At 32.4% G+C, this 27072-nt stretch overlaps 3 protein-coding genes and 1 long non-coding RNA gene across 9 annotated transcripts; 2 read left to right on the plus strand and 2 right to left on the minus strand.

Moving 5' to 3' along the window:
• The first annotated feature begins 3521 nt into the window (after positions 1–3521).
• LOC140828564 (uncharacterized) lies at positions 3522–5063 on the plus strand. 2 transcript variants are annotated; one of them, XM_073191500.1, is made up of 5 exons: positions 3522–3658; positions 3843–4000; positions 4567–4647; positions 4764–4949; positions 5005–5063. In XM_073191500.1, the coding sequence occupies exons 1-4, from the start codon at positions 3583–3585 to the stop codon at positions 4899–4901; spliced, it is 453 nt and encodes a 150-aa protein (XP_073047601.1). In that variant the 5' UTR covers positions 3522–3582; the 3' UTR covers positions 4902–4949; positions 5005–5063. The 2 variants fall into 2 exon arrangements, with proteins under 2 accessions (XP_073047601.1, XP_073047600.1); XM_073191499.1 differs by having other exon boundaries at positions 4764–5057.
• Positions 5064–7554: 2491 nt separating this feature from the next.
• On the plus strand, positions 7555–8830 carry LOC140828566 (uncharacterized). Of its 2 annotated transcripts, none has more exons than XM_073191501.1 (4): positions 7555–7734; positions 7923–8080; positions 8301–8399; positions 8548–8830. In XM_073191501.1, the coding sequence occupies exons 1-4, from the start codon at positions 7644–7646 to the stop codon at positions 8683–8685; spliced, it is 486 nt and encodes a 161-aa protein (XP_073047602.1). In that variant the 5' UTR covers positions 7555–7643; the 3' UTR covers positions 8686–8830. The 2 variants fall into 2 exon arrangements, with proteins under 2 accessions (XP_073047602.1, XP_073047603.1); XM_073191502.1 differs by having other exon boundaries at positions 7556–7734; positions 8322–8399.
• A 3946-nt stretch (positions 8831–12776) lies between these two features.
• On the minus strand, positions 12777–16741 carry LOC140828567 (uncharacterized). 4 transcript variants are annotated; one of them, XM_073191506.1, is made up of 5 exons: positions 16641–16741; positions 16499–16549; positions 16037–16188; positions 15144–15245; positions 12777–14984 (listed from the first exon to the last, which is right to left on the minus strand). In XM_073191506.1, exon 5 carries the CDS (start codon positions 14667–14669, stop codon positions 13056–13058), a length of 1614 nt encoding a protein of 537 aa, XP_073047607.1. In that variant the 5' UTR covers positions 14670–14984; positions 15144–15245; positions 16037–16188; positions 16499–16549; positions 16641–16741; the 3' UTR covers positions 12777–13055. The 4 variants fall into 4 exon arrangements, with proteins under 4 accessions (XP_073047607.1, XP_073047606.1, XP_073047608.1 ...); XM_073191505.1 differs by having other exon boundaries at positions 16490–16549; XM_073191507.1 differs by lacking the exon at positions 16641–16741 and having other exon boundaries at positions 16499–16624.
• Positions 16742–18022: 1281 nt separating this feature from the next.
• Positions 18023–18584, minus strand: LOC140828568 (uncharacterized). Its single transcript, XR_012117270.1, has 2 exons — positions 18254–18584; positions 18023–18185 (listed from the first exon to the last, which is right to left on the minus strand). It is a non-coding gene; the product is annotated as an uncharacterized lncRNA (long non-coding RNA).
• Positions 18585–27072: the final 8488 nt, after the last annotated feature.

Here is a 27072-nt window from a genome sequence, read left to right on the forward strand (position 1 = left end):
TGCTAACAACATTCCTTTAAAGGATGTCATTGCATCTCCCTTACAAATATCAGGTTAGCAAAGGGTAAACATTCACTCAATTTTTTTTTTCTTTGAGCTCTTACTCTGCTGCATTGTTTGGCTACTAATATCTGACTTGAGCGTTGAAAGGATACGTCAGAGCTCACATCTGGCCTTTTTCTAAGGAGTTTGTGCTTTCAAGTCGTCTAGTAACAGGTCAGTCGTGTTTTATCGTTAGGGGGGCTCATCTCATTCATACAATCACCAGAAAATACATATTTAGTGAACATCGCTCCATGTTTATTGTAAAAAGGTAAAGAGACCATTTGATTATTTTCCTGAGTACATAAGACTTTTAATAAAAAAAAGAAGCGGCTATTTTGGATATTCCAATAGTGAACAAGGTTATTCCAAAAAATAGATGATACCCCGATATGTCCCGGGCAGTTGATCCCGGGAATGCTCGGGTCATGGGTCAGGCCCATGAGCGATGCCCGGGTCAGGACAGCCCATCTCCCGAGTGGTTGATTCAGGACATAGCACCAGAGTTCTGGTATAACTTCTCTTCTGACATCTCGAAGCGAGGGAGGCATTTAATGATGTTGACTTAATAAAATACACGCGGCCGACCTGTTAACATTAATGAGTGACTGGACAGATGGGATATGACTAATATATGATTCATGTCAGAACAATAGGGTATAATCAGTCGCCCTAGTATATTTAATGCACACATCCCAAAAAACGAGGTCATCATTATTTCCTCCACTATAAATACCAGGTTTTGCATTTATTCCTTCATTCAGATATTAATGAACATTTAACACACTCATTTATTGCACACCAATATCACAGCCATCACTTGGCTACATTGGTTTTATTGCTTGAGTACCCTGCTGACTTAAGCATCGGAGTGGCCACGCCGGGGACCCCCTCCGGCGCCCATTCACGTGGTTGTTTTTCTTATTGGCAGATCTTTCAAAGGCAAACGAAGAATCTTCCTTCCAGTTCGCCGTCTTAGCTCAATTTCTTCCCCGTATTCTTTGATAGCTTACCCGGGGTAGAGTTCCAGACCCGACTCCACTGTTCGACCCGGGTGGCATCCATAGACAACCCAAGTTGATTGCCTCGACAATTGCCATTTTTTATATTTTGTTTTATACATATAATATATATATATATATAGATATATATATAATATATAGATATATATATATATATATATATATATATATATATAATATATATATATATATTGCATCAGCTTTTGAAGAATAGAACTTCATGATTGTCAAATTAGCCCTTGCGAGAGTTGCTTGGAAATTTGAGTATGTTTTCCAAATCTTTTCCATGTCTCTCTCATTCACCAGACAAAGAAAACCCCATTTCTTAGAAACTTTGTATTAATAAAACTTTGAAAAATTCAGTGTTTTCGTAAAAATTCTTGATTATTAATGCTCAAACGACAAAGTTCCAATATAATATATAAAATAATTAAAATGAAATGAAGTGCAAAAGATTCATGCACAATCTTTTCTAATTTTTTTTTAATTATAATATGTTTGAATTTGAAGTCACTTAGGACATCCATATATCCATCCATGTTCGTGAGTGTTATAACACATGCCAGTATGTTACATGTTCAAAAAGCATGTATGTATCTATTATATTAACATCTACTTCTTTTATATTTATATTTATTTTATTTTTATGTATTTATATTAAATAAATACATTTATGATTTTATTTAAGATTTAAGTGATTATTATTTTTAAGTATATTTATTACTAAAATTATTTTTTCTCGAGTATAATTTAAAATGAAAGAGATATCTCATAAAATTAAAAATTATGATATTTTTAAAAAATAAAAGGACAACTTCAAATCTGAAAAATAAATGCATTAAAGAATGAAGAGGAAGAGATCCCATGCCGTCTTAGTTTGGGACGTCGAAATTTGGATGGAAATGTATTATAATTAGAAAAAAAAAATTCGAACAAAGTAAAAATGAACAAACAAATTGAAGATTGAGAAGAGAAAAGTTTTGAACTTCAAAAAATATGATTTTGCATTAAGACTTTGCTAATTAACTTAAGTAATTGGTTTATCTAATACATAAATTTTATAATAGAAATATATATTACAAAAAACCTACGACCTTATCTTTCCAATATGCACTGACTAAACTCAAATATGTGCCGTAGTCTGTAAATTCACACACATCAGGTGGGTCCTAACTGTGTCTAATTGTCTCTTAAAATAAAATATCAATTGTACGGAGAGGAATAAGGACCATTTAATTTGTAGCCTCCACGAATTTTTCGAAATTTAGTCTAGAAGAACTTCAGAGTAACATCAATGGGTTGATTAAAAATAATACATATATAAATATGTGTGTGTGTGTGTGTGTGTGTGTGTGTGTGTGTGTGGGTGGGGGGGGGGGGGGGGGGGGGGTTGTTATTAAAAATAAATAAATACATACATATATATATATATATATATATGTGTGTGTGTGTGTGTGTGTGTGTGTGTGTGTGTGTGTCATAACAAAAAACTTTAGCAATTAAATATTTTATATATTATTAAAGCTTAGCTTTTAATTTTTTTTTTCTTGAAGACTCGTGCATAAAGAATTTTCACACACAAACCTAAATATTGTCTAATTTTGACTTTTTTGCCCTAATATCTAAGTTATATTTATAAATTATTAAGGAGCATATTTTATATTGAACTATATTATTTTATCTAAAATTAATTTTTTTACCTAATTATATTAAATATATGGTAGTTATATTAATCTAATTGCGATTTTAGCATGAAAATAGTGGACCGAGGTTTTTAGAGAAAAAATAGAAGTAAAATAAAATATCTTATCATTAATTCTAGGCAAAAACTTGTGTGAGACGGTCTCACGGGTCATATTTGTGAGACGGATCTCTTATTTGGGTCATCCATGACAAAGTACTATTTTTTATGCTAAGAGTATTACTTTTTATTATGAATATGGGTAGGGTTGACCCGTCTCACAGATTAAGATCCGTGAGACGGTCTCACATGAGATCCACTCTTAATTCTATTATAGTGTAGATAAATAAACGTTAGCATGAAATTATTTTTCAATTTTATAAAAAAATTATAATTTCATATGCAAATACTTCTCCTTAATTAACGATGTAATGTAATTAACATGTTGGTGATTAATTTTGCATGTTTAGGAAAAATTACAAAAATCGTTCAATAAATAAATTTCACCAATTTTCAGTTTTTTTTGGGTATTTTGGTTCTCGGTGTTACATGTGAGCAACGTTCGATGTCATATCAACACTATGATTAAAAAATATTCGATTTACTAGAAGTGTATCTAATAGTATCTATTCTACTGTATTCTAATTCTTGTAAATTTTTCTGAAATTTCCATCAAAACCCCACATAAGATTGAAATTGAACTTCCTATGTGGGGTTTTGCTATATATATCCTACCATAAGCTGCATTTTTTCTTCTCTCTCTTTCTCACATATATATATTCTTCCATTGAAACTTTGTAATATCCATTCAAAGAAATCAATATTTAAGCAAATATAATGGAAAGCATAGTGAATGATCAAGAACTGATGGTGCTATATGAAGTCTTCAAATTATTCGACAAAAACGGAGACGGTAATTAGATTAATTCTTTGATTTTGCCCTTTTTTTTAGTCCACTTTCTGGTTTTTTTCATTGTCAGGTTTTGGTTATTTTAGTCATCTCCAAAAAATTGACAACTAACCCTAGTAAATCAATTTTATGTAGCTGCAGGCAGCATAACAAAAAAGATTGACGAATTTTCGCGATGAAATTGCAGGTAGTATTACCAAAGAAGAGTTGGGATCAGTGGTAAGGTCTTTGTATCAAAACCTTACGGAAGAAGAACTGCAGGATATGATCCATGAAGTAGATACTGATGGAAATGGGACGATTGAGTTTCCGGAATTTGTCGATCTCATGGCCAAGAAAATGAAGGTATGACATTCCTTTTGTTGTCGGAAAGTTCACTTAACTTGTCCGGAAGACATGATATTTTCTGGTGAAAATACGCACATAATCTTCATCTCTCTGTTAAGATTGGAACTTGGACTTAACTCAACCTCAAAAGCTAGCTTTAGGGGGAGGATTGTCCAATCCCATATATAACACTCAAAGATTATTTATCCAACCGATGTTGGACAATTAACACACCCCTCTCACGCCCAAGAATGAACATCTGGAGCGTGGAGTTTACAAATGACCTAATTATGGACAGAACGGGTGGCCTAATTATAGGCAGTCCAACACATAACGTTAGAACCCGGGCTCTGATACCATGTAAAGATTGGAACTTGGACCTAACTCCTCCCCCCTTGAGCTAGCTTTTGGAGTTGAGTTAGGTCCAAGTTCCAATCTTTACACTCTCGTACGTTTTATCATCAGTTAGATATATTTAATTACATGCGATATTCCTTTTTTTTATACATAAAAAAACTTAAATATTACTAATTAATAAAACATTTTCACCATAAGAATCAAGGCCTGGTGGATTATATTTCCAGGAAACTGAAGCAGATGATGACCTGAGAGAGGCTTTCGACTTGTTCGACCAAGATCGAAACGGATACATCTCAGCCGACGAGGTAATCCCATAATTAACGTCGAACTCGTCGGCATAATCAATAACACGTCTTCTGATTTAAGACAAGGATAATATTAGACTACACTAAACAATTTTGTAATCCAATATTGTATGCAGCTTCAACAAGTGATGCTACGATTTGGAGAAGCTTTGACAGATGAAGAAATCGTCGAGATGATACGGGAAGCCGATTTGGACGGGGACGGACAGGTTAACTACGATGAATTTGTGAAGATGATGATGCCCATTGCATAAATTTATACACACAGACACGTACAAAAATTAATTTATTTAATATTGGTTGTTATCATTGATTACAGTTAGTTTACCATTAATGTATTCTTTCAAGTTTAATAAGTTAATCAAAGAATATATATAGTTGTACAGTAACACAAGTGGGCTTCGTTTTATAATTTGTATCCCCTTTAATTAGTTTTAATTATAAAGTGTAATTACTATATTATAGGGAAAATTAATGTAACATATTTTTTCTTTGATTCTTTGCGATTTTGTTCCTTAAATATTGTCAAAATTAAGACTGAAATTTGATTACTTAAATGATCAAAATGACAAAGATTCAAGCAAAACAAATGTCACAAATTTGAGCATAGTTTCCAACTCTTTTCCAAGTCAGTCAATGCCATTAAGAAAATTAACGAAAAAAATCCCTTTTCTTGGAAATTCTTATATAAAGAAAAAAATTCAATGTTGTACGAAAAAATTGTTAATTTGTGTTTTAATAATAAGGTTTGAATCAAATAATTTTCAAAATCAAAGGAAATAACGAACTTCTTGCCACTTACAATTTCCGGGATGGTATGAAAAAAAAATGAAAATGAAGAAAGGGAAAAATTTAAAAATATTTTAGACAATGATTTTGGATCAAGACTTTGTTATATGGTTGAAATACATCTTGTGGACAAATATGCCTTTTCAAGTTAGAGTATTAGTTAATGAAATTCAAATTTATTTTTTTATTCACTAAATATTATATGTATTCGATTGTACATCTTACTATATAAGTATAATTTATTTTTCTTTTGAATAAATAAAATAAATGACTACTGTAAAATTTATTTAAAAAAATATTAACAAGGCGTTACTTTTATAAAAAAAATATACCAAGAAAAATATATTTTTCAAAGTTCTTATTTAGTTTTTTTAAAAATTTATTTTAATATAATGTAATCGTATTATTTATGTAAAATTTAAATGTTCGTTAAACAAGTTATCATGTTAAATATTGTTATAAACATATTTCTACGAAGAGTAGGTTTCTTGTGAGACGGTCTCACGGATCTTTATCTGTGAGACGGGTCAACCCTACCCATATTCACAATAAAAACTAATACTTGTAGCATAAAATGTAATACTTTTTCATTAATGACCCAAATAGATATCCGTCTCACGAAATAAGACCCATAAGACCGTTACGAATACTTTCTATTTGAAAATCAAGCTAATCAAGAGAAATTCGGGGAAATTTCCCCGAAATGTGATAGATTGGGTTTTTAGCACAAAAGTTGCCGAACGAGATTTATTCGGGGGCAAAAAAAAAAAAAAAAAAACCACTGGTTTATTAAATTCATATGAAAACGTACACATGTCCTTTGTGTAATTTTAACATGCTGCATAATAATTATCTATGTCGGTTGAGTGACTATGCTACATCTAGAGAGTCAAAGGAGGGGCGACTGGTTTGGTCGTCCCTCTTCGATTTTTTATTTTTATAGAGTAAGATGTTAGAAATAATTATTTGACAAAAATTTGTGTGAGACTATCTTACGGGTCGTATTTTGTGAGATAGATCTCTTATTTGGGTCATCCATGAAAAAATATTACTTTTTATGCTAAGAGTATTATTTTTATTGTGAATATCGGTAGGGTTGACACGTCTCACAGATAAAAATTCGTGAAACCGTCTCATAAGAGACTTCCTCTAATTATTTTACTTCATTTACATCATCTTAAAGTTTGGATATGTTCCCCTTAAAATTTTAATATTTTTTTTTGGCCACTTAATTTTATTTTTCTAGTTGCGTCCCTGGCTACATCCGAGTAATATATACTCCTCCTATATTTTATTTTTAATTCGGATAATTATTTAAACATGTCATGATATTAAGACATAATTAAAGAGAATATTAATACTTCAGCTGTAACATAGACAGACTCTTGCACGTCCAAGGCTACTAACATTTTAAGGTAATGAAATACTAGATTGTTGAATATAAGTACTATGATAAAATAATTAATTGATTTAATAAAATTATAGCTGCAAAACTCTATATTTAGCGAAAATAAGAATGAAAATGAAAAGCCACCTAGAAAAACTTCTTAAACTTCAGATGTGGCAACATTAATTCTATTAATTATATTTAGAATCATAGACTTGGAAGCTATCATTTGACAATTACAAAGATTATAATTATCGATATCGATATAACTCAATTTTTTTTTAAAAAAAATTGTTGGACCGATATAATTGAATAAGAAATATAGAGTTTTTACCCCAACCACATAATTTATCTTTTGTGTGAACTGGATCACACATCGTTCGACAATATGACAACATATTGGGACCACGTTGTACACTTCATTATCAATTTTTATGTAATTGAGACCTAGAGTTTATATCCGTGACACGAGTCGATGCGATCTATATCCATCATGAAAAATAATACTGTTGATATAAAATATAATAATTTTTTATGAGTTGAGTCAGGTTGAAGATCCGTTTGATAAAACTGACCTATAGACACGATCTAACGACAGTTTTTCTATGCTTGTGAGGCAGGTGACGCGTGTCTATACGTGTTTAGTCCAATTTTTAATATTTTATAAACTTTTATGAAATTTCCTTGTGCATTCACTCTCTCGCAAAGTAGTAGTTTTCCAATTACAAAGCCCCACACGTAGGATTGACCAAACTAGCTGCCTCTCTCCATATCCCAACTTAGCTCGCATATATCACCTGATCTCTTTCTGTTCTTTTTTATGAGCATAATGGAAAATAGTTGGCTGATTCCTCAAGAACTGGTTGCTGAGCTCCATGAAGCCTTCAAATTCTTTGATGCAGATGGGAATGGTTAGATTAATTTTTACTCTTTTTTTTTATAGGACTTTTAGTTTAATCATATTTTCATTTTGATTCTCCAAAAAATATGCAAACCCTTATTAATATTTTCTTTAAATTAATTGTAGGGAACAATATATATGGCTACTATGTACAAGAGACAATATAACATATGACAAACTTTGGTGGTTAAATTTCAGGTAGCATAACAGTGGAAGAATTGGGATCAGTTCTGAATCGTTTGTGTCAAAACCCTACTGTCGAAGAACTGCAGGATATGATCCGAGAAGTTGATTCCGATGGAAACGGGACCATCGAATTTCCAGAATTCGTCAAACATATGACCGAGAAAATGAATGTATGTATGATCAACAGAATCTCTGGTTGACAGTAGGTTATTTCGAATTAGCGAGTATTTATTTTGTGAATTATAACTTTGGTGATCTCTCTTATATATATCATCGAGTATATATATTTATTACATGTAATATTCTTTCTTCTTCTTCTGTTTTTAGTTTATATATTATTAAATGACTTTTAGTTTACCAAACCTTTTGGTCTCCTATATAAAAATTCAGGCTGCTGAATTAATTTTCCAGGAAACTGATGCAGATCACATGCGAGAAGCCTTCGAATTGTTTGACGAAGACCAAAACGGATACATCTCAGCCGACGAGGTTAGCGGCACATAAGAATATACTCGATATATGTCACACTAAATTATAATATATTGTCTGAAATTAGATTTTTTGGTATCTTTTTCTTGATTCTTGATTTAAGACAAGAACATTAGGGTAAACTTTGTAAATCAATATATATTTGCAGCTTCAACAAGTGATGATACGTTTTGGAGAAGCTTTCATAACAGATGAGGACATTGATCAGTTGATCAAACAAGCCGATTTGGATGGGGATGGACAGATTAATTACGAAGAATTCGTAAAAATGATGATGGCCATTTGATAAATATATATCATATATTATATACGTTTGTATAGTTGTATATATACCATAAAAAAAATTAGACTACATGGTTAGTTTAATTTACTAGCTATTGTATTGTTTTTAAGTCTAAATTAACGAAAAAGAAAATAATGGTACAGGTGAATTCACGAGTATTTTTAGTTTGATTTCGATCTAAAAAACAATCTCGCTTTTTTTTTAGCAGTTGGAGGGGTTTGTTACAACTATATTTCGAACCGGTACCTCGTCCCAAACTTAGAACTTCAGTGTCTGACGAACTATAAGTCATCGGCAACAACAGTATCATAGTTTTAGTTTATAAGCTGATTTACAAGTTTCCTTCTTATATTACGTTTCTTAGCTAAGTTTTTTTTTTAAATGGTCAATAATGCATGCAAATTGATCATTTTATATATCATATTTTAAGATTTGCCCTTTCTCGGTCGTAAAGGTGATATATTATTTGCCTATTTGGTAGTGATAAGTTAAAAAAATATGTTTTATTAAGAAGGATTTCTGCAATTTGTATCCATTGAACTAATTTAGAATTATTTCCATTTGAAAGAATCAAGCAATTATATAAGATAAAAACTTGTGTCAGACGGTCTCACGGGTCGTATTTGTGAGACGGATCTCTTATTTGGGTGGATCCATGAAAAAATATTACTTTTTATGCTAAGAGTATTACTTTTTATTTTGAATATCGATAGTGTTGACCCATCTCACAGATTAGGATCTGTGAGACGGTCTGAGACTCACTCATTATATAATGGAAAGTAGAGTGAATCAACAAAAACTGATTGCGCTGCATGAATCCTTCAAATTATTTGAAAAAAATGGAGATGGTTAGGTAGATTAACTTTAAGTTTTTACTCATCTTCGAATTTCGCCCACCTTTTTTTTCCTTTTTCCATTGTAGGGTTTTGGTCTAATCGTGTGTGTGTGTGTGTGTGTATATATATATATATATAGAGGAAAGTGATGCAGATGATGAGCTGAGAGAAGCCTTCAAATTGTTCGACAAAGACCGAAACGGGCACATCTCCGGCGACGAGGTAAGCCCGGAACGAACCGGTCGGTATACTCGAGGGATAGACCACCCCAAAGGTTGGGGTGAGATCTGGTCCAAGGTTGTTTTTTTCGAGCATTTATATATTTAGTATATTTAATATAATTTTTTTTATATATGTAATAAAAATTATTTAACTTAGTTCGTGCTAAAAATTATTATTAAGTATTAGTTTTTGGTTTTTTGAGTGTAGCACGTAAAATAATTATTAGACTAAATTAGAAACTTGCTCAAAAACTAAAAAAATAGAGTTTTTGTCCAAAGCCCGGTAAATGATAGTAAATTATCTAACAAATGAGTAAATATAATATAAAAAGTCGTAAACATAAAGGACGAATGAGATTTTTTTTTGAATTTTTCAAAAATAAAATACGAAAGTGTTACTGGCTTAAAAAACTTTGTTAGATGAGTTTGTTTGTTGATTTCCTGAAAAATATAATAATAAGTATTTATAAAACATCAACATTTAACTTATAACGTAGATTTGGTCAATTGTATTATTGATTTTATATCTAAAATATTCATCCATAAATTATAATTTTTCACTTTTTATTTTCTTAACTTTATTTACTCAAAATATTCATCCATAAATTATAATTTTTCACTTTTTATTTTCTTAACTTTATTTACTCAAACCACTTTTCGAACAATAGAGTTATTACAAAATCGTGTTATAATAATTTTTGGTATTTTAACGAAAGAATAAAACGAATAGCTTTCCTCATAAAAAAAAAATACAAAAAATATTGTGTATCGTACGACAATGACTGCCCCAGGCACCCTATATTTTCGCAGCTAGCCAAGATCATTTTTTTTCCTGGCTACGTCTCTGGTTATACTCAATAACACGTCTTCTATGTAACATGTCACACTTATATAGTCTTCGAGAATAGATTTTTTTGCGTCTTTTATTGAAACGATTTTGTAATCCAATATACGCAGCTTCAACAAGTGATGCGTTGAGACGATACCGGAAGCCGATTTGAACGGGGATGGACAGGTTAACTTAGAAGAGTTTGTGAAGACGACGAAGACCATTGTATAAATTATTATACACACAAACACAAAATTATTTTTGTTTATTTATTAATATGGTTGTTATCATCTACTATAGGGGTTGCTTATTTTACTATTGTATTATTTGAAGTCTAATTAATTAAAAATATATATAGAATTGTTAGGCTATCTATCAAATCAAGCAATATTATACTTGGTTTTATAGAGAACATTGTAATATTAGATCCTTTCTGATTTTGATATTCTATATTATTAAAATTTAGTTTTAATTTCTATTTTACAAATTAAGTCTTTTTTGTGGAGTAGTACTCCCGCAAAAAATGAATAAAATATTATATTTTTGTACTTAATTAAGTGTATCTTCAACAAGACTAGATATTATATAGCTAGTTATTTTCACGATATAAATCTTGGATTCGAGTCAAATAAATTTATGTATAAGAATAAATGTTCGACTCGCAGGTTCTCATGTAGAGTAAGTTTCTTGTGAGACACTCTCACGAATTTTTATCTATGAGATAAGTCAACCCTACCGATATTCACAATAAAAAATAATATTTTTTCATAGATGATCCAAATAATTATTTTAAAAATTTTATTGATCAGCCCCAAGACCCAATCACTTGTCTATTTTTTCTCTCAAAATATCACAAATTTCATTACTTCTAATGACCGTAACTTCATCATCGGTCGCCAGTTTTCAAAATCGATTGTAGATTCGGAAAGCCCACGGCAAAAGATTTCTTTTAATACCAAATTTTAAATTTCTTTGTCGTCTTGAAATCCACTGTCGCCCATCGGTCACCGTTTTCACCGAAAATCACGAGAAAATCTTAGTGCTAGACTTTCTACAGCTCGTTCTTATTGTTCTTAATTAGATTTCGAGTTTTAAAAGTAATTTCGGATTTTAGTGTTTCGAAATTTGGGTATTTTGGTTTTTTGAATTTCGATAATTGATATATATATTAAATTGTTGATTGTAGGTACTATATTTGAGCCGATTGATGGTATTGATAATTTTTTGGAATTTATTTGAGCATTATTTCGAATTTCCAGATTTTATATTGGGGATTGTCGATTTTAGTGTTGATTATTTATTATTTGGATGTTTAAATGATATAAAAAATATAAATGCGAATTTTTGAAATTTTGTAGGAATTTTTAAAAAATTCAGAATTATGTAAATGAGATCTTCGAACTTATAAGAATGTAAAATTTTTATATTTAAATATATTATGCCTTGAGATTGTCAAATGATAACTTCGAAATTGTTTTGGATAATTATAATTGTTCGAAGATTATTGGATTAAAGTAACAATTATTTAGTGTTGGCAATGTTGATTTGATTCAGTTAGCCATAATAAGTTAAACTAAAGTGATATTTTATAGTGTAGACGGCACCAAGGACAAAAGAAACTCAAGAATGAAGAAAAAGAAAACCAGATTGATTCGTCTTGTTTTAACTCTCTCCGTTTCTACATCAACAATGGAACGAGCATTTTCAACAATGAAACTTGTTAAAACAGCTCTTCGTAACAAGATCGAAGCAGAGTTTTTCGGAAATTCTATGGTAATCTACATTAAACGAGATTTGGTTAAAAAAATTGATAACGATTTAATAATTAATGAGTTTTTTTCTAAGAAGAATCGAAGATCACAACTTCAGTAGTGTTTTAGCTCCATGTTTTTGAAGGTATTAAATACTCTTGTTCTATGTTTTCATGAAGTCAATGTTTACATATTTTTTATTTTAAATTTTTTTGTTAATTATTTATTTTATTAAATAGAGCATGGGACGTAGCCAGCCCCATGTAATTTTGAATCATGGCTCCGCCCCTGTGTAAGATCGTCTCACAAGTTTTTGCCCCTCGTGTAATAAGAAAAATAAAAATCAGAAAAGAAGTAGATGTAAATATCAAATGAACTAGTAAAGAAACTGAAGTAAACAAGAATGATTGTATACATAAAAAAAGATAGCCATGTTTTACAATCCAATCCACCTGAGTCTTTTCATTTCCCCAAGCATTCCAGAACATTAGAAAATGGACACACACACACACACACACACACACAAACACACACACACAAAAAGAAATTAAATAGGAGGTTTGGAATCCAAGGATCAATCACAGAATTGAATTTCTGCTAAAGGTTTCCTCTCAAAAAGTATATTTAAAAAAAAACTTGGGAAAAATGAATTAAAATAAGTGAAAGAAACACCATATAACAATAGAATCCAAGAAGGAAAGTAATGAAGAAACTTATCTTTAGCTTGAAACTATAATCAGCTCAATGCTGATGAAGTGCAACAAATGCAGGTTGTGAAGAGGGAAGATCTCGGTTTCCGTTTGCCGTTCCGTTTCGCGGAAATCCCATTACAATCCTCTGTTGACAATGAGCTCTTTAAGCCATTCTCTTGATCTTTATCAACAGCAAGATTTTCTGGTTTTTCTTCCTTTAATAAGTTGAGAAATGGAAACTTTGAAACATCAGAAGTGCTTCTTTCCATTCTTATAGTCTTTTCTTGCACTTCCACTGCTTCGTGATGCAATGGACTTAAGTAGCCTGAGCAGCTCGAAAAACGTCTCGGTGCTGTTCTGTCTTGATATAGGAGTGGAGTTTTATCTGATTCCTCGGACCTGGAATCGAAGGGAAGCCCGAAATCAAAGCTCGGCGACTTTCTTAGCTCAAGTTGATTGATAGGGTGGTTTGGATTTGATTCTGTGCTCAACTTTTCTATCGTTTGGCCCTCTTTGTATTCAGGAACTTGTGGTGTAGAGGTTTCGTTGTTAAAATACTGCTCGGCAAGCATTCGTTTAGAATCGGGCTCTGCTTTAGGCTTACACTCGGACTTGGACACGAGCTCAGACTCGTTCGATTTTTTTATTTCAAAAGAAGATTCAGATTTTGATCTACATTTTTCCAAGGTCCTATCAGGCCCAATCGGAATTTGCAGTGTCGACTTTTCAATGTCAGGATGCTGCTCGGAGAACACATGTCTAGGCTCAATCTCGGGCTCAGGCTCGCTCACTTTCTTGATTGTTAATGAAGATTCACACGTTGATCTACATTTTTCCTTAGTATTTTCTCCTCCGTCCAGTTCTGGAACTTGTACTGTGGATGTTTCTTTGGTAGCATTTTGCTCGGGAAGCGAATGCACTGTCTCGTCCACTTTCTTGATTTCTGATAAAAAATTGGATTTTAATTTACACCTTTCCACAATATAATCTCCTCCATTAGGCTCTATAACTTGTACCGGCGGCGTTTTGTCGACAGAATATTGCTTGGGTAACGCATATCCAGGTTCAAGTTCACGCGCAGGCTCATCCACTTTCTTGATCTCCAGTGAAGATTCAGATTTTGCTCTAAATTTCTCTATGATACTTTCTACTCCATTCGATTGGAGGACTTGTAGAGTATTTGTTTCGTCGTTAGGATATTGAACAGGAAAAAGATTTCCGGGCTCCGGCTCGCGCTCTGGCTCATTCACTTTCTTGTCTTCCAATGAAGATCCTACTTTTGAGTTGCATTCTTCTGTAGTAGTTTCATTTTCACGATCCTTATAGAAAGCAGATGACTTATTACCTAGTGTACCGATATCTTCGACCGTCGTCTCGTCTGTCAACCTCTCCTCTTCTCGACTCTCGTCCACGGGAACCGAACCTTTCGTTTCAACCAATCCAATTTCCTTCACCATCTGATCAACGTCATTGGTACCTTGAACTTCTTCCTCAGCTCGAGTTTGATCGACGCGGAATGTATTCGCCCCACTACTCAATTTGTTCGCTGTTAGCCTCTCTTCAAGAACCAAATGCTCATCCTTTACTTCACATTCCAACGCTGATGTATCTTTCGGAACCATTCGAAGATCATCTGGAGCATTGAGGGAACTGCCCATCTCAACTTTAGGACGATCCTCGACTCCTTTTTCATTTCTGATGCCATTTTCAGTGTTCTCAATGTCACTTGATAGATCACAATTTTCTTGTTGAAGTACTCATTTCTATTGACTCCCCTTCGACGGAAGGCGTTTCAGTCTCGACTAAGGCATCTTCTCCGTTTGCAACAACGCGGTCATCGATGCTAGAATCGACACTTGAGACACGATTTTGCACTAGTTTAGTCTCACATTTCTCCTCACAATGGCTTAAAGTTCTCAGCTCTTGAGAACTTGTAGCAATGTTAACATCTTCCAGAGATACATTACTCAAATCTGTGTCATTGGATTGGTAATTAGGATGAACAGATTAGATAAGTCAGGACATTCACTCATTTCAAAATTTTCTTTTATAAAATTTCTAAATTTTAATATATATCACTTTCACCCTATAACTCAAGATCTTGAGTCTGACTCTGATAAAATGGAACTAACCTGCTGATAATTTATTATGGTATTCAATTACTTCCTCATCTTTACTTCTGCAATTTGGTAATCCATTTGTCTCAGTTTCACAATCCTCACTGGGGTAGCAATCTATGGTAAGAAATTATGACACGTATTAGAATGAAAATTCAAAAGGAAAAAAAAAACGTGTGTTAACAATGGCGACGGCTATCGCACACAATTTTGACAAATTTTGCATACGCGCTCTCAACTTTAGAAAAATTAAGATGCGTAAACAATTTTTCTTTTGAATCTTGTGCTCCCACATTAACTCAGTGATAGTATGAGACGCCTATATATACAAGCGTTTGAGGTCCCTAAACATACGATCTCATACAGAATAATACACCATCTATAGAGATATTGGAGTGTTTAGAAGGCTTCAATCAGAGGAAAACCAGAATACTTAAAGATGATTCAATGGCTAGAGGTAACCCTCGATTTAGCTTCCGCATATTTGTTTATTATGTTTACATACATGCAGAAACATGATTTTGAGAAAAATATCTAACATATTGCTTCTGAAACTTGTAAATACACTTGTTTAAATTACACTACACCAAAAACCAATGACACCAGCGTCAAAATTAAGGGACGATGTATCGAGTTCTACACCTAAGTTGCAATCTCCTTCCCAAATTATTAAAACAAAAACTAATGAAACATCAAAATGATCCGACTAACAAGTCTATCGATACAATAACCACAAGGAGTGCAATTGTTAGGTGGAAGAAATATCAGGGCCTAGTTTGTTTCGAATTTCCGGACATTTCTCAAAAAGCCTCTCATATAAACTACCAAAGAAATCGATACTATCACAAAACACATCACATTAATGAACATACAAATTCAACAAAAAAAAAAGAGTTCGATTTACTGACCTTTTTCATCATAAGCCACACTTTCCATGGAGGGTTTTCTTGAACTTCAGCGTCACAAGAATCTGATTCTGTAACCTTTGCATCAAAATTTTGTTGAGTTTTTATCTCATTTTCTTGTTCCAAGTAATCTGGACAACTAACTTGCTCTTTCTCTATGAAAAAATAGAGATAAAAACACATATCAAAGAACTTACCATAATAGTAACCAGAAAACAGATATACTAAAAATAAGTTTCTCCTTCAACACATACACATTGAGAATCTACTAAATACGCTCACTCGCTTGCGCTCAACTAACTATAATCCGAAATGTGCGTCTTGTATAATTTTTTCCTCAAACCAAACGATAAGAATCACATGATCTTATTATATATCAACAGTGATACAAAGCTCACATGATTAATATACAATCTTAGCCTAAAATCGTCCCCGACGATAAATTCGAAACCATACCTACTATACCTGATGTATTTTGATTTCCCATCTCTATTAGCATGTTAAGTCCTTCAATTCCTGCAACAGAAGCAGAACCAAGCATGTACACTTCACAAATTCAAAGTTATGAGCTTAGCAATATATAAATATATATGAAACAATTCAATACCATATAATCAATAACTTTGCAAAAGAACAGCTTTAATGCAAGTAACATTTGCCAGAGTGTTGTGTTTGCTTAAAGAACAATTCTTTAGGCTTAAATGTCCCCCAATATCACCTACAATAAGTTTAATCGAATCCCTTTTTAAATTGTCACAAAAAATTGTTTATATTATATCAGAATTTATTCATATCATAATGTTTTGCAGGCCCGTTACAACTGTAGCAAGAACATATTTTATTTTAATGTGTTTTATCTATAGTCGTGGCTTCATCACATTACAACTTTCAAGAGCTTGGCTAGGAAATCTATGTGTATATTTCATGTAGGAGTTGGAGAATATCAATTTTAAAAGACTTTTCTCTGGGAAAAAAAGTGTGTTAATTATCGTATCGAACTAATTACTTCAATTGTACATTTTAATTATGAGTAGGTCTCTTGTAAAGATGGTCTCACGAATCTTTACTGTGAGACGGATCAACCCTACCGATATTTACAATAAAAAGTATTACTCTTAGTATAATAAGTATATTTTTTCATGGATGACTCAAATAACATATCCGTCTCACAAAATACGATCTGTGAGACACAAGTTTTTGTCTATAATTAATAATTAATTTGTTATAAAAAAAATTTATTCATTAATTTTGAATGATCTAGATTCCTTCATGAGAAGCCTATTGAAGAAATTAAAGAACGTCCAACAAAAAATAATCTAATAACCGGCCTAGTGAATGAAATGATTGTAAGGGATTTTTTTTTTGAATTAATTTAGGGGAAATATTTCTCCTTTTTCGAAGCCCAACCAAAGGTGGAGCCAAAAATTATGACCTCCACAAGGGTTTGGAAATTGTGGGACTATTCACAAGTTTTCTTGATTTTAAAGCCTAATTCCAAGCAAAAGTTTAGCCTTAAAATCATTAGACTTGTCCCAAAGTTTTATATTTATCGAGAAGTGGCTGGTGTGTTGGATAATTGTTATTATGTGATGAATATCAGAAATTATATATATATATATATATATTCAGAAATTATATATATATATATATATATATATATATATATATATATATATATATATATATATATATATATATATATATATATATAGTAGGAAGATGCATGTACGTTGCATGTAGGATAATTATGAAACCGAGTTTTTTTTTTAAGACAATAAAATGAAGTTTTTTATAACTAATTATGTCATATGCTATGTTGAATTCATACAAAAAAGGCAAAAAAATATAAAAAGTAGTTAAATAAAAAGTGAAACGAGTACTTAAAAAAGTTAAACGAGTGCTTAAAAAAAGTTAAACGAGTGCTGATAAGACAATGAGAAATCTCTTAACGTCTTCATTATTTGGTCGTTATAGAAGCATTGTTTGTTCTTTTGCATGAAGTCAGTCGTTTAATTCATTTTGTATACTCCTTAAGAAGCTCGTCGTCCTCAAATTCTATATTAATGTCGTGTGATTCACTTCTGCCGGGAACGTTTCTCTTCGAAGATGTGGAAGCGTAGCTCTTTGATCCTTCTTTGCTTGCATTATTTAGCTTTCTTAACGATCTTTATTTTTTTGTTTGGATATTTTTGGAGTGAATCGGACGTGGTTTTTGAACACTTTCAGCAATTATTGAAACCATGTCTTCACTGTTTGTGACAGTCCTATCCAATTTTAACAGAAATCTATGGATTTCTATGTTGAGAGTGATGATATCATTGATGTCCTGCACCATATGTGAGATTTATAAACATTATATTATATACGTACAAATGATATGATGGGGTAAAAAGGTTTTTTTTCGCTGATAAGTAGTAAATATATTTTATACGTATTTTTTCCTAACTTATTGCGGGTTTTGATGTATTCTCCAATAGGATAGCCAATGAACAATGTGACAATTTCTCCAAACATAGTTACTTTTGCGATTCCAGTTCCATCTTCAATCAACACATTAATTTTATACCTGAGATCGTATATAATAGGCGCATCATTGTATGTAATAATCAGGATATATTTAACAAAGATCGATAGTAGAGTGAATTAAAACCTTGGAACTATTTCAATGGGTATATTTGTACGGTCAAGGCAAGACATTTCACTTGTTGTCTTTGTGGCTGAGCTGTTACAATGGTTGCACACATCATAAAATAGAGATGAGTTGTTTTCGATCTTCTTTATTCTTCCCTGAACACAGTAGTAGTTGTTCTAAAAAAAAACAGAGAGAGCGGAATTAGTTATTTTGTTCATATATTTTTTTATGATGTTTTATATTTTCATGAATAATATTTCGAGAGCACAAAATTGATATAAGTGAACAAGGGTCATTATAAATGTTGAAGAATGAATTAAAATATGTAGAAATTAGATGCATATATTAGCCCGGGGAAAAAGTTTCTGAACTTGAAACATATCTACAAATTGATGCAATGCTCCATGATAAAGAGATATTAAAAGTGATTTTACCATTCGGTAAATTCAACTGCTCTGGAGCATTGTGGATTGAGTATAACGTATGTTGTTGGTGTTGATTTCAATTGAGAAACGTCTAACCTCAAAAGCATAAATGAGAGTTATTATTTGTAAGCATGATAAAACAATAAAGATAGTCGATGGTTAGTATAACTATTGTGTGTTTGCATTCTGAGGTTGCATATAGCCGCAATAGGTGCACGAGCCTAATTTTTTTCATCAATTGGCCTTCATTGACATCTAAATCATCCCACAATCCAATATCTATAGTTTCGTACCTGATGAAAATATAACCATTAAAAGTGTGCACCAAAAAATGGGTAAAGAAAAGTAGCAAAGAAAAGGATTTTTGTAAGTGTATTTAGTCATTGTTTATCATTAATAACCGTTCATTCATGAGGACGATATCTCTTAAATTTCCAATTGTTCTGATCTTAGGTCTCGTGAAATTACGAAGTGGTCGAACGTTTTTGACAAAACCAATTATATCAGCAAAGTTATCACAAAGTTAATGAATCATTTTTTTGAAAACATTTTGAAATAACTTTAGAAGATGAATCTTACGTTGGTTTTCATTTGCATTAAATTTAGGAGCGATTTCATTAAATCTCTTGAAGTTGATATCCATTGGCATCGTTGGTCGCATAGCTTGAAATTCAGTAATCACATACCTTGTTTGGATAGTAAGTTCGATGCTCGTGTTTACATTAACATAGTTGGAGTTTATTTTCTTCACCAGTGGATTACAAATCAAGTAGGTTTTATTGGTGTGCAACAAAGTCTTAAATTGAGAGATCACATTCGAGAACATAACATCGTAAATCATATTCCCCTACAAATATACATAAAGAAACGGATAACACACATAAAGGATAAAGTACGGTTACTATAAATATATATGAAGATGATGTTGATTTCAGTTAAGCGAAGCAAGAAAAAAATTTGTGAAGACGGCCCTATTTGATATAGATGACGATATTGTGATGCGTGGTCGTTATAAGATATAAATTACATACCTGCTTGTCAATGAGTATCGACTTTCTGATTCTTATGGAACCTTTATTTGTTTGGGTTTCTTAGCCTTGTCGAAGAACGAGAGCTTCGATGACGACATCGGATTGATTTTCCTTAAGATCTTTAATCATGACAACGTTAGATGTAGCCATATGAGTTTCTTGGTTGTGTGTGATGTGTGAAGCTTTTGGGTTTGAGCATGTCAGATTAAAGTGGATGTTTGCATGCTTCGAATGGGATGCTGTAATTGGTGCCAACTTGTAATTGCTATTTATATGTAGCATTTTACACGAACATCAATGGTTAATCAATTCCACAAAATAATGTATCATAAATGTTTCAATTATGTAAGGAAATGTTTTCTATATAAAGGTATCAATTGTATGTAATACATATTTTTATTGATAGTTGGGACCGTCCAATTCCAATTATTGAGTAACTGTTGTATACAATATTCCAAAGGGAAATGTTTTTAAGTAAACCTCATTCATTGTTTGGTTTTGCATCCAGGTGTCCCATTATTTTTTTTTACTGTTTTGAATATGTATCATTCTTCTGCATAAGTAACATTTTTATATAGGATGTGAATAGACATTATATTGAAGTAGAGAATATGCACATTTTATTTTAAATTAGTATCAAATATATGTTTTAAAAGAAGCGTTTAAAAAAAATGAAAAGAAAAAAATAAGAAGCGACGTGAATGTAGGCAAGTAATCGAGATGAGCGGAACCGAAGTTTAAAATGTTTGAGTTTGACTCATTTATAATTGTGTTGAGGTCAAACTTTGTTTTAATAATATATCATGGCTCAAAATGAGCTTAAGAAATATAGATCATAAATTTAAATAGCCATAAAAAAATTTAAACAAAATACTTCATTTCATTACTATTAATAATAACAATACTTTTCATAAAAGCATAACCGGAAAATTTGAACTCTAAAAAAGATGGTAAGGGTAAAGATAAACAAGTTAACTCACCAACGGAGATAGAGACGGCCTGATCGCCATGTGCATCACCAGACCCAAAACAGCACAGCTGCTACAATCATTAAACTCACTGGTAACACCATATACTCGAAGTCTACCCATAGATAGACAAACTAAATTAAGCACATATCTTGCAACATATGCGGAAATTGTAGAGAAACGTCGACCACGCATGACAAAGCGTGATCGATGACTAAATCAAATACGCTATATAACGAGATTCAAAAAAGCAATCTTACGGACATACAAGAAAATCTTGAAAGGTAACAATTGAGCAATGTCCACCAATAGAACTACGTAAAGATGGGGTTCGCATGTAGGATTCCATTCGACTGAATACATGAATGTCAAGTTGGATCTGCACTAAGCTATGATCTCGACTCCATGGATAACCCGAAATAGAAAATTATAGACAATCTGAAACCAAAAAATACAAAAATTCGTAGTTAAGAGAATCGCGTGCACAGAGCCTAAGTAGTTGTTAGCCTGTTAACCTTATCCTAGGATTTTTATCCAATAATCTCTTGATGAACTCCTTAAACTCAGAAGGAAAAAATGGACACACATTTTCATCGAAACTTGGGTTAGCTTTCAGGATCGCCTGAAAAATACCAGACTCGGTTTGAGCCCAAATGGGGCGGCTACCACAGAGAAAAAATATAAGATAAAACACATACGCTCCATAGATCGGCTTCTCTACCTTATGACCTATGTAAAATGCTAGTGCAACAGAAGACCCACTGCCAACTATTTCATAGAGATTTTGATCTGCATATAAATATCAATATTCAAATCTGAATTCAAGAAAACCAAGGGCAAAATTTTACCTGTCTACACAAATATGCTATATACCGAGATGAAATATGTAATCCTACGGACATACAAGCAACACTTGAACGGCACCTATTGAGCAACTGCCACCAACAAAACATTAGACAATATGTTATTCATATCAATGATTTATCAATTTATTATCTCTATATCATAGATCCTTATCATCTCATTCCATGAGCCAAGAGGTGCCTTAAGAGAACATCTAAAAAAGATACTAAAAGATCTTGAGCTCGTATTTATCTTTCATTAGAGACTTCTTCGAATAATAAGAGTATTGAGCAACGTGATGCCACTATTCTACCAAGTTCAGGAATGAAAACTTATAAAAGAATGCAACAGCAACAAAGATTTACCAAGGGAAGAAAATCCTGGTTGAGTAATATAATACTTGGCCTCACATCCCGATGAATGATAGGAGAATCTCAACACTCTTCATGCAGAAAACGCAGCCCTTTTGCAGTTCCAATGGCGATAGATTGTCTGTGTTTCCATTCAAGAACATGCTCTGTATTATCTATCACAAGAAAACAAAACCATTAAACACGAAGGTGAGGTTGCAAGGAGGTCTATTTAAGATGGAAAATTTTGCTTACCAAATAAGTGCCACTGCATTTATTGATGACATATTCATAAACCAATATGCTAAGGTTTTCCTCGTAACAATGACCAAGAAGCATCACAATACTCTTGTGAGTAACGTAAAAAAAAAAAACCGACACAAACAAATAAAAGAGAGATATAAACAAAAGAAGAAAACTGACCAAAACGTGATGATCATGACAATAAATGTAGTCATATTGAATGAGCACATGTACGTTGCACCTTTACTGCAAATATCCTGGCCTATCTCCTGGACTTCTAACTGATTTGATATCAGCATCCACGAACAATGATTTCTATGCTCAGTCAGCAGTCCAGAAACTGTGAAGATTTGTGAGCAATCATTCCCTGTCTCAACGTTTGGTAAGGAATCAGAGACCAATTTTCCGAAGGTATTCATTAGTCCAACTTTTTCCAAGCTAAGTGATAACTGACATTACACATACTTTTATCATGGTATGGGATTGGATACAGCGCCTTTTGTTTTTATTAAATACTTTAATAAATATTCATTACTGTTGAAAAATAATATTTAAAATGTGTGTATTGAATATTTGAATGTTGAATATTTGAATGTTGAAAATAAGAGTAGTAAATATTGAAAATTAGTGTGTGATGATGTAGGTAATGATGTATTTTATTTTTGGATTATTTGTAAAGATTTCCTATAAATAGATCTCTCATTTGTGAAGAAAAGCACAACTGAGTAGAGAGAAAATTATTATAAAGTGTGTAGTTTGGTAAATTTTGAGAGTTTGAGATTTTTACTTTTTACAATAAATTTTTATTTTTTTCACAACACGTTATCAGCACGAAGCTCTAAAAGTCCTCCATATTTTTCCAAGCTCCAAAACAGAAGAAAAAGTACCACCATGTCAAATTTGACTAAGTTCGAATTTGTTGCGCTCGACATCACGGAGAAAAATTATATGTCATGGACTCTCGATGTAGAAATGCATATTGAGTCATTGGGTCTAAGTGAGATCATAAAAGAAAATGGCATATCGACATCACAAGAAAAGGCAAAAGCCATTATATTTTTGCGTCGACATCTCGACGAGGGATTGAAATGTGAATATTTAATTGAAAAAGATCTCATGGATTTGTGGAAAGAATTGAAAGAAAGATTTGAACATATAAGGGAAGTTATACTTCCGACCGCCCGTGATGAATGGAATATGTTAAGATTCCAATATTTTAAAAAAGTCAGTGATTATAATTCAGCGATGTATCGATATCTCACAGCTAAAATTTTGTGGACATGAGGTCACAGAATCGGAAATGCTTGAAAAAACATTTTCCACGTTTCATGCATCAAATATTACTCTACAACAACAACATAGAGTACGTGGATTTGCGAGATATTCTGAACTCATCACCTGTCTTCTTGTGGCGGAAAAGAACAACGAACTATTATTGAGAAATCATCAGTCCAGACCCACTGGATCAACAGCATTTCCAGAAGTAAATGCTGTAAGTAAAAATGAATTTAAACCTCGAAACCAAAATCAAATTCAAAGACAAGATTTTGGTCGAGGTCGAGGTCGAGGTCGTGGACGTGGACGTGGAATTGGCCGTGGTCGTGTTCGAGGCCGTGGTTTTGAAAACAATAGAGATAGTTATTTTTATAAATCATCTCAAAAGAGCGTCCCAAACAATCCACTGAAAAGGCATCATGAGAGTACAAGTGTTAATGAGAATCACTCAAAAAGATATGAAAGTTCTTGTTTCAGATGTGGTACTCCAGGACATTGGTCCCGTATTTTTCGAGCCCCTGAGCATCTTTGTAAACTTTATAAAGAATCATTAAAGGGGAAAGAAAAGGAGACCAACTTCACTGAACGCAGTGACCGTTTGAGTGATTCAACTCATTTTGATGCTGGTTACTTGATGAATGATTTCTCTGGAAATGATCAATATGTTGGTGGGATAGAAATGAACAATATTGATGCTGCAGATTTTCTCAATGATTTCTCTGAAAATGAACAATATAGTGGTAGAATATAAATATACAATAATTTATTTTTCATGTATTTATATAATAATATTTTATTGTATAATTATGATATGTGTTATATTTAAATATATATTGTCAGTAATTTTATTTCATTGCATATTTTTTTGAAGTTCAAAAATAGAAAATGCTATGAGCAAAGCTGAAGTTTTCATACCCGATAGTGGTACAACGCACACTATCCTCCGAGATAAAAGATATTTCTTGGAACTAAAACCAACAAAAACAACGGTGAATACAATATCAAGTCCTGTAGACTTGATTAAAGGATGTGGTAAAGCACAATTTTTGTTACCTAATGGTACAAATTTTTTTATCAATGATGCTTTATATTCACCACAATCGAAAAGAAATTTGTTGAGTTTTAATGATATATATTCCCATGGGTATGATAATCAAACAATGAATGAAGGGAATGAGAAATATATGTGTCTTATCACATATAAATCAGGAAAGAAATATGTGATTGAAAACCTACCAATGCTCCCTACTGGATTGCATTATACACATATAAGTCTCATTGAATCAAACATGGTAGTTGATAATTCTTCAATATTAACCAATTGGCATGATCGATTGGGACATCCTGGTTCAGCAATGATGCGAAGAATTATAGAAAATACACATGGTCATCCGCTGAAAGACCAGAAGATCTTTCAGAATAATAAGTTTCAATGTAAAGCATGTTCTCTTGGAAAACTTATTATAAGACCACCACCAGTCAAAATCTAAACTGAATCACCAATGTTTCTTGAATGTATTCAGGGTGATATTTGTGGACCAATTCATCCACCATGTGGACCATTCAGATAATTTATGGTATTGATTGATGCCTCCAGCAGATGGTCACATGTATGTTTATTGCCAACTCGAAATGTTGCATTTGCAAGATTACTTGCTCAAATAATAAAATTGAGGAATCAATTTCCCGATTATACAATCAAGAAAATTAGACTTGATAATGCTGGTGAATTTACTTCCCAGACTTTCAATGATTATTGTATGTCTATGGGAATCATTGTTGACCATCATGTTGCTCATGTACATACACATAATGGATTGGCTGAATCATTGATTAAACGTCTGCAACTGATTGCTAGACCAATGATTATGAAAACAAAGCTACCTATTTCTATATGGGGACATGCAATTTTACATACTGCTTCATTAATTCGCATCAGACCAAGTGCATATCATAAATACTCCCCATTGCAGCTTGCATTTGGTAAAGAACCAGACATTTCTCATCTGAGAATTTTTGAATGTATGGTGTATGTGCCTATTGCACCACCGCAAAGAAAAAAATGGGACTTCAAAAAAAGGTTGGAATTTATATCGGTTATGATAGTCCATCAATCATTCGATATCTTGAACCTCAGACAGGCGACGTGTTCACAGTACGTTTTGCTGATTGTCATTTTAATGAGGAAATCTTCCCAATGTTAGGGGGAGAACAGATTCATACCGAAAAAGAAATTACAATGGTATGTATCATCATTGTTACATCTGGATCCAAGAACAAAACAATGTGAAAAAGATGTACAGCAAATTGTGCACTTGCAAAATAGCAAATCAAATACCAGATGCATTTACAGATGCAAAAAGGGTAACTAAATCATATATACATGCTGTAAATACTCCTGCTCGAATTGAAATTCCAAATAAACAAATTGAACAAAGTCATGATGTCGTAAAACGCCTGAAGCGTGGAAGGCCAGTCGGTTCCAAGGATAAAAATCCTCGAAAAAGAAAATTTACAGAGAAACATGATGATCACAAAATAGAGAATGATGTTCCTAAAGAAACACGTGATGATCACAAAATAGAGAATGATGTTCTTGAAGAAACACATGATGATGAAAATGTTCTGTCAGAACCACAAACTGATGAGAATCATGAAATCTCTATCAATTACATTAATATTGGAAAAATATGGAACCGAAAAGATATAAAAGAAATTGATGATATATTTTCTTATAATGTAGGCAATCGACATCATAAATGATAATGAAGATCATGAACCAAAATCTTTTGGTGAATGTAAAAATCGGCAGGATTGGATAAAATGGAAAGAAGCCATCCAGGTTGAATTAGATTCGCTAAATAAACGTAATGTTTTTGGACCTATAGTCCTTACACCTGAAGGTGTAAAACCTGTTGGATACAAATGGGTTTTTATCCGAAAGAGAAATGAGAAAAATGAAATAGTAAGATATAAAGCTCGGCTTGTTGCACAAGGTTTTTCTCAAAGACCTGGAATTGATTATGAAGAAACGTATTCTCCCGTGATGGATGCAATTACGTTTCGGTATTTGATTAGCTTGGCAGTATCTGAAAATTTAGAAATGCGTCTTATGGATGTTGTTACAGCTTACTTATATGGATCACTTGATAGTAATATATATATGAAAATTCCTGAAGGACTTAAGATGCCTGAAGCACAAAGTTCAAAACCCAGAGAATGTTATTCTGTGAAATTACAAAGATCATTATATGGGTTAAAGCAATCCGGTC

The sequence above is a fragment of the Primulina eburnea genome, chromosome 3 (assembly GCF_022965805.1).
Source record: "Primulina eburnea isolate SZY01 chromosome 3, ASM2296580v1, whole genome shotgun sequence".
NCBI classification, from domain to species: domain Eukaryota; kingdom Viridiplantae; phylum Streptophyta; class Magnoliopsida; order Lamiales; family Gesneriaceae; genus Primulina; species Primulina eburnea.

Bases quoted from the DNA above. Each gene is read 5' to 3' on its own strand.
- LOC140828564 (XM_073191500.1), top strand. From the start codon at position 3,583: ATGGAAAGCATAGTGAATGATCAAGAACTGATGGTGCTATATGAAGTC. The intron at 3,659-3,842 runs GTAATTAGATTA...ATGAAATTGCAG, and splicing joins ATTCGACAAAAACGGAGACG to GTAGTATTACCAAAGAAGAG. The intron at 4,001-4,566 runs GTATGACATTCC...TTATATTTCCAG, and splicing joins TCATGGCCAAGAAAATGAAG to GAAACTGAAGCAGATGATGA.
- LOC140828566 (XM_073191501.1), top strand. From the start codon at position 7,644: ATGAGCATAATGGAAAATAGTTGGCTGATTCCTCAAGAACTGGTTGCT. The intron at 7,735-7,922 runs GTTAGATTAATT...GTTAAATTTCAG, and splicing joins CTTTGATGCAGATGGGAATG to GTAGCATAACAGTGGAAGAA. The intron at 8,081-8,300 runs GTATGTATGATC...ATAAAAATTCAG, and splicing joins ATATGACCGAGAAAATGAAT to GCTGCTGAATTAATTTTCCA.
- LOC140828567 (XM_073191506.1), bottom strand. From the start codon at position 14,669: ATGGGCAGTTCCCTCAATGCTCCAGATGATCTTCGAATGGTTCCGAAA.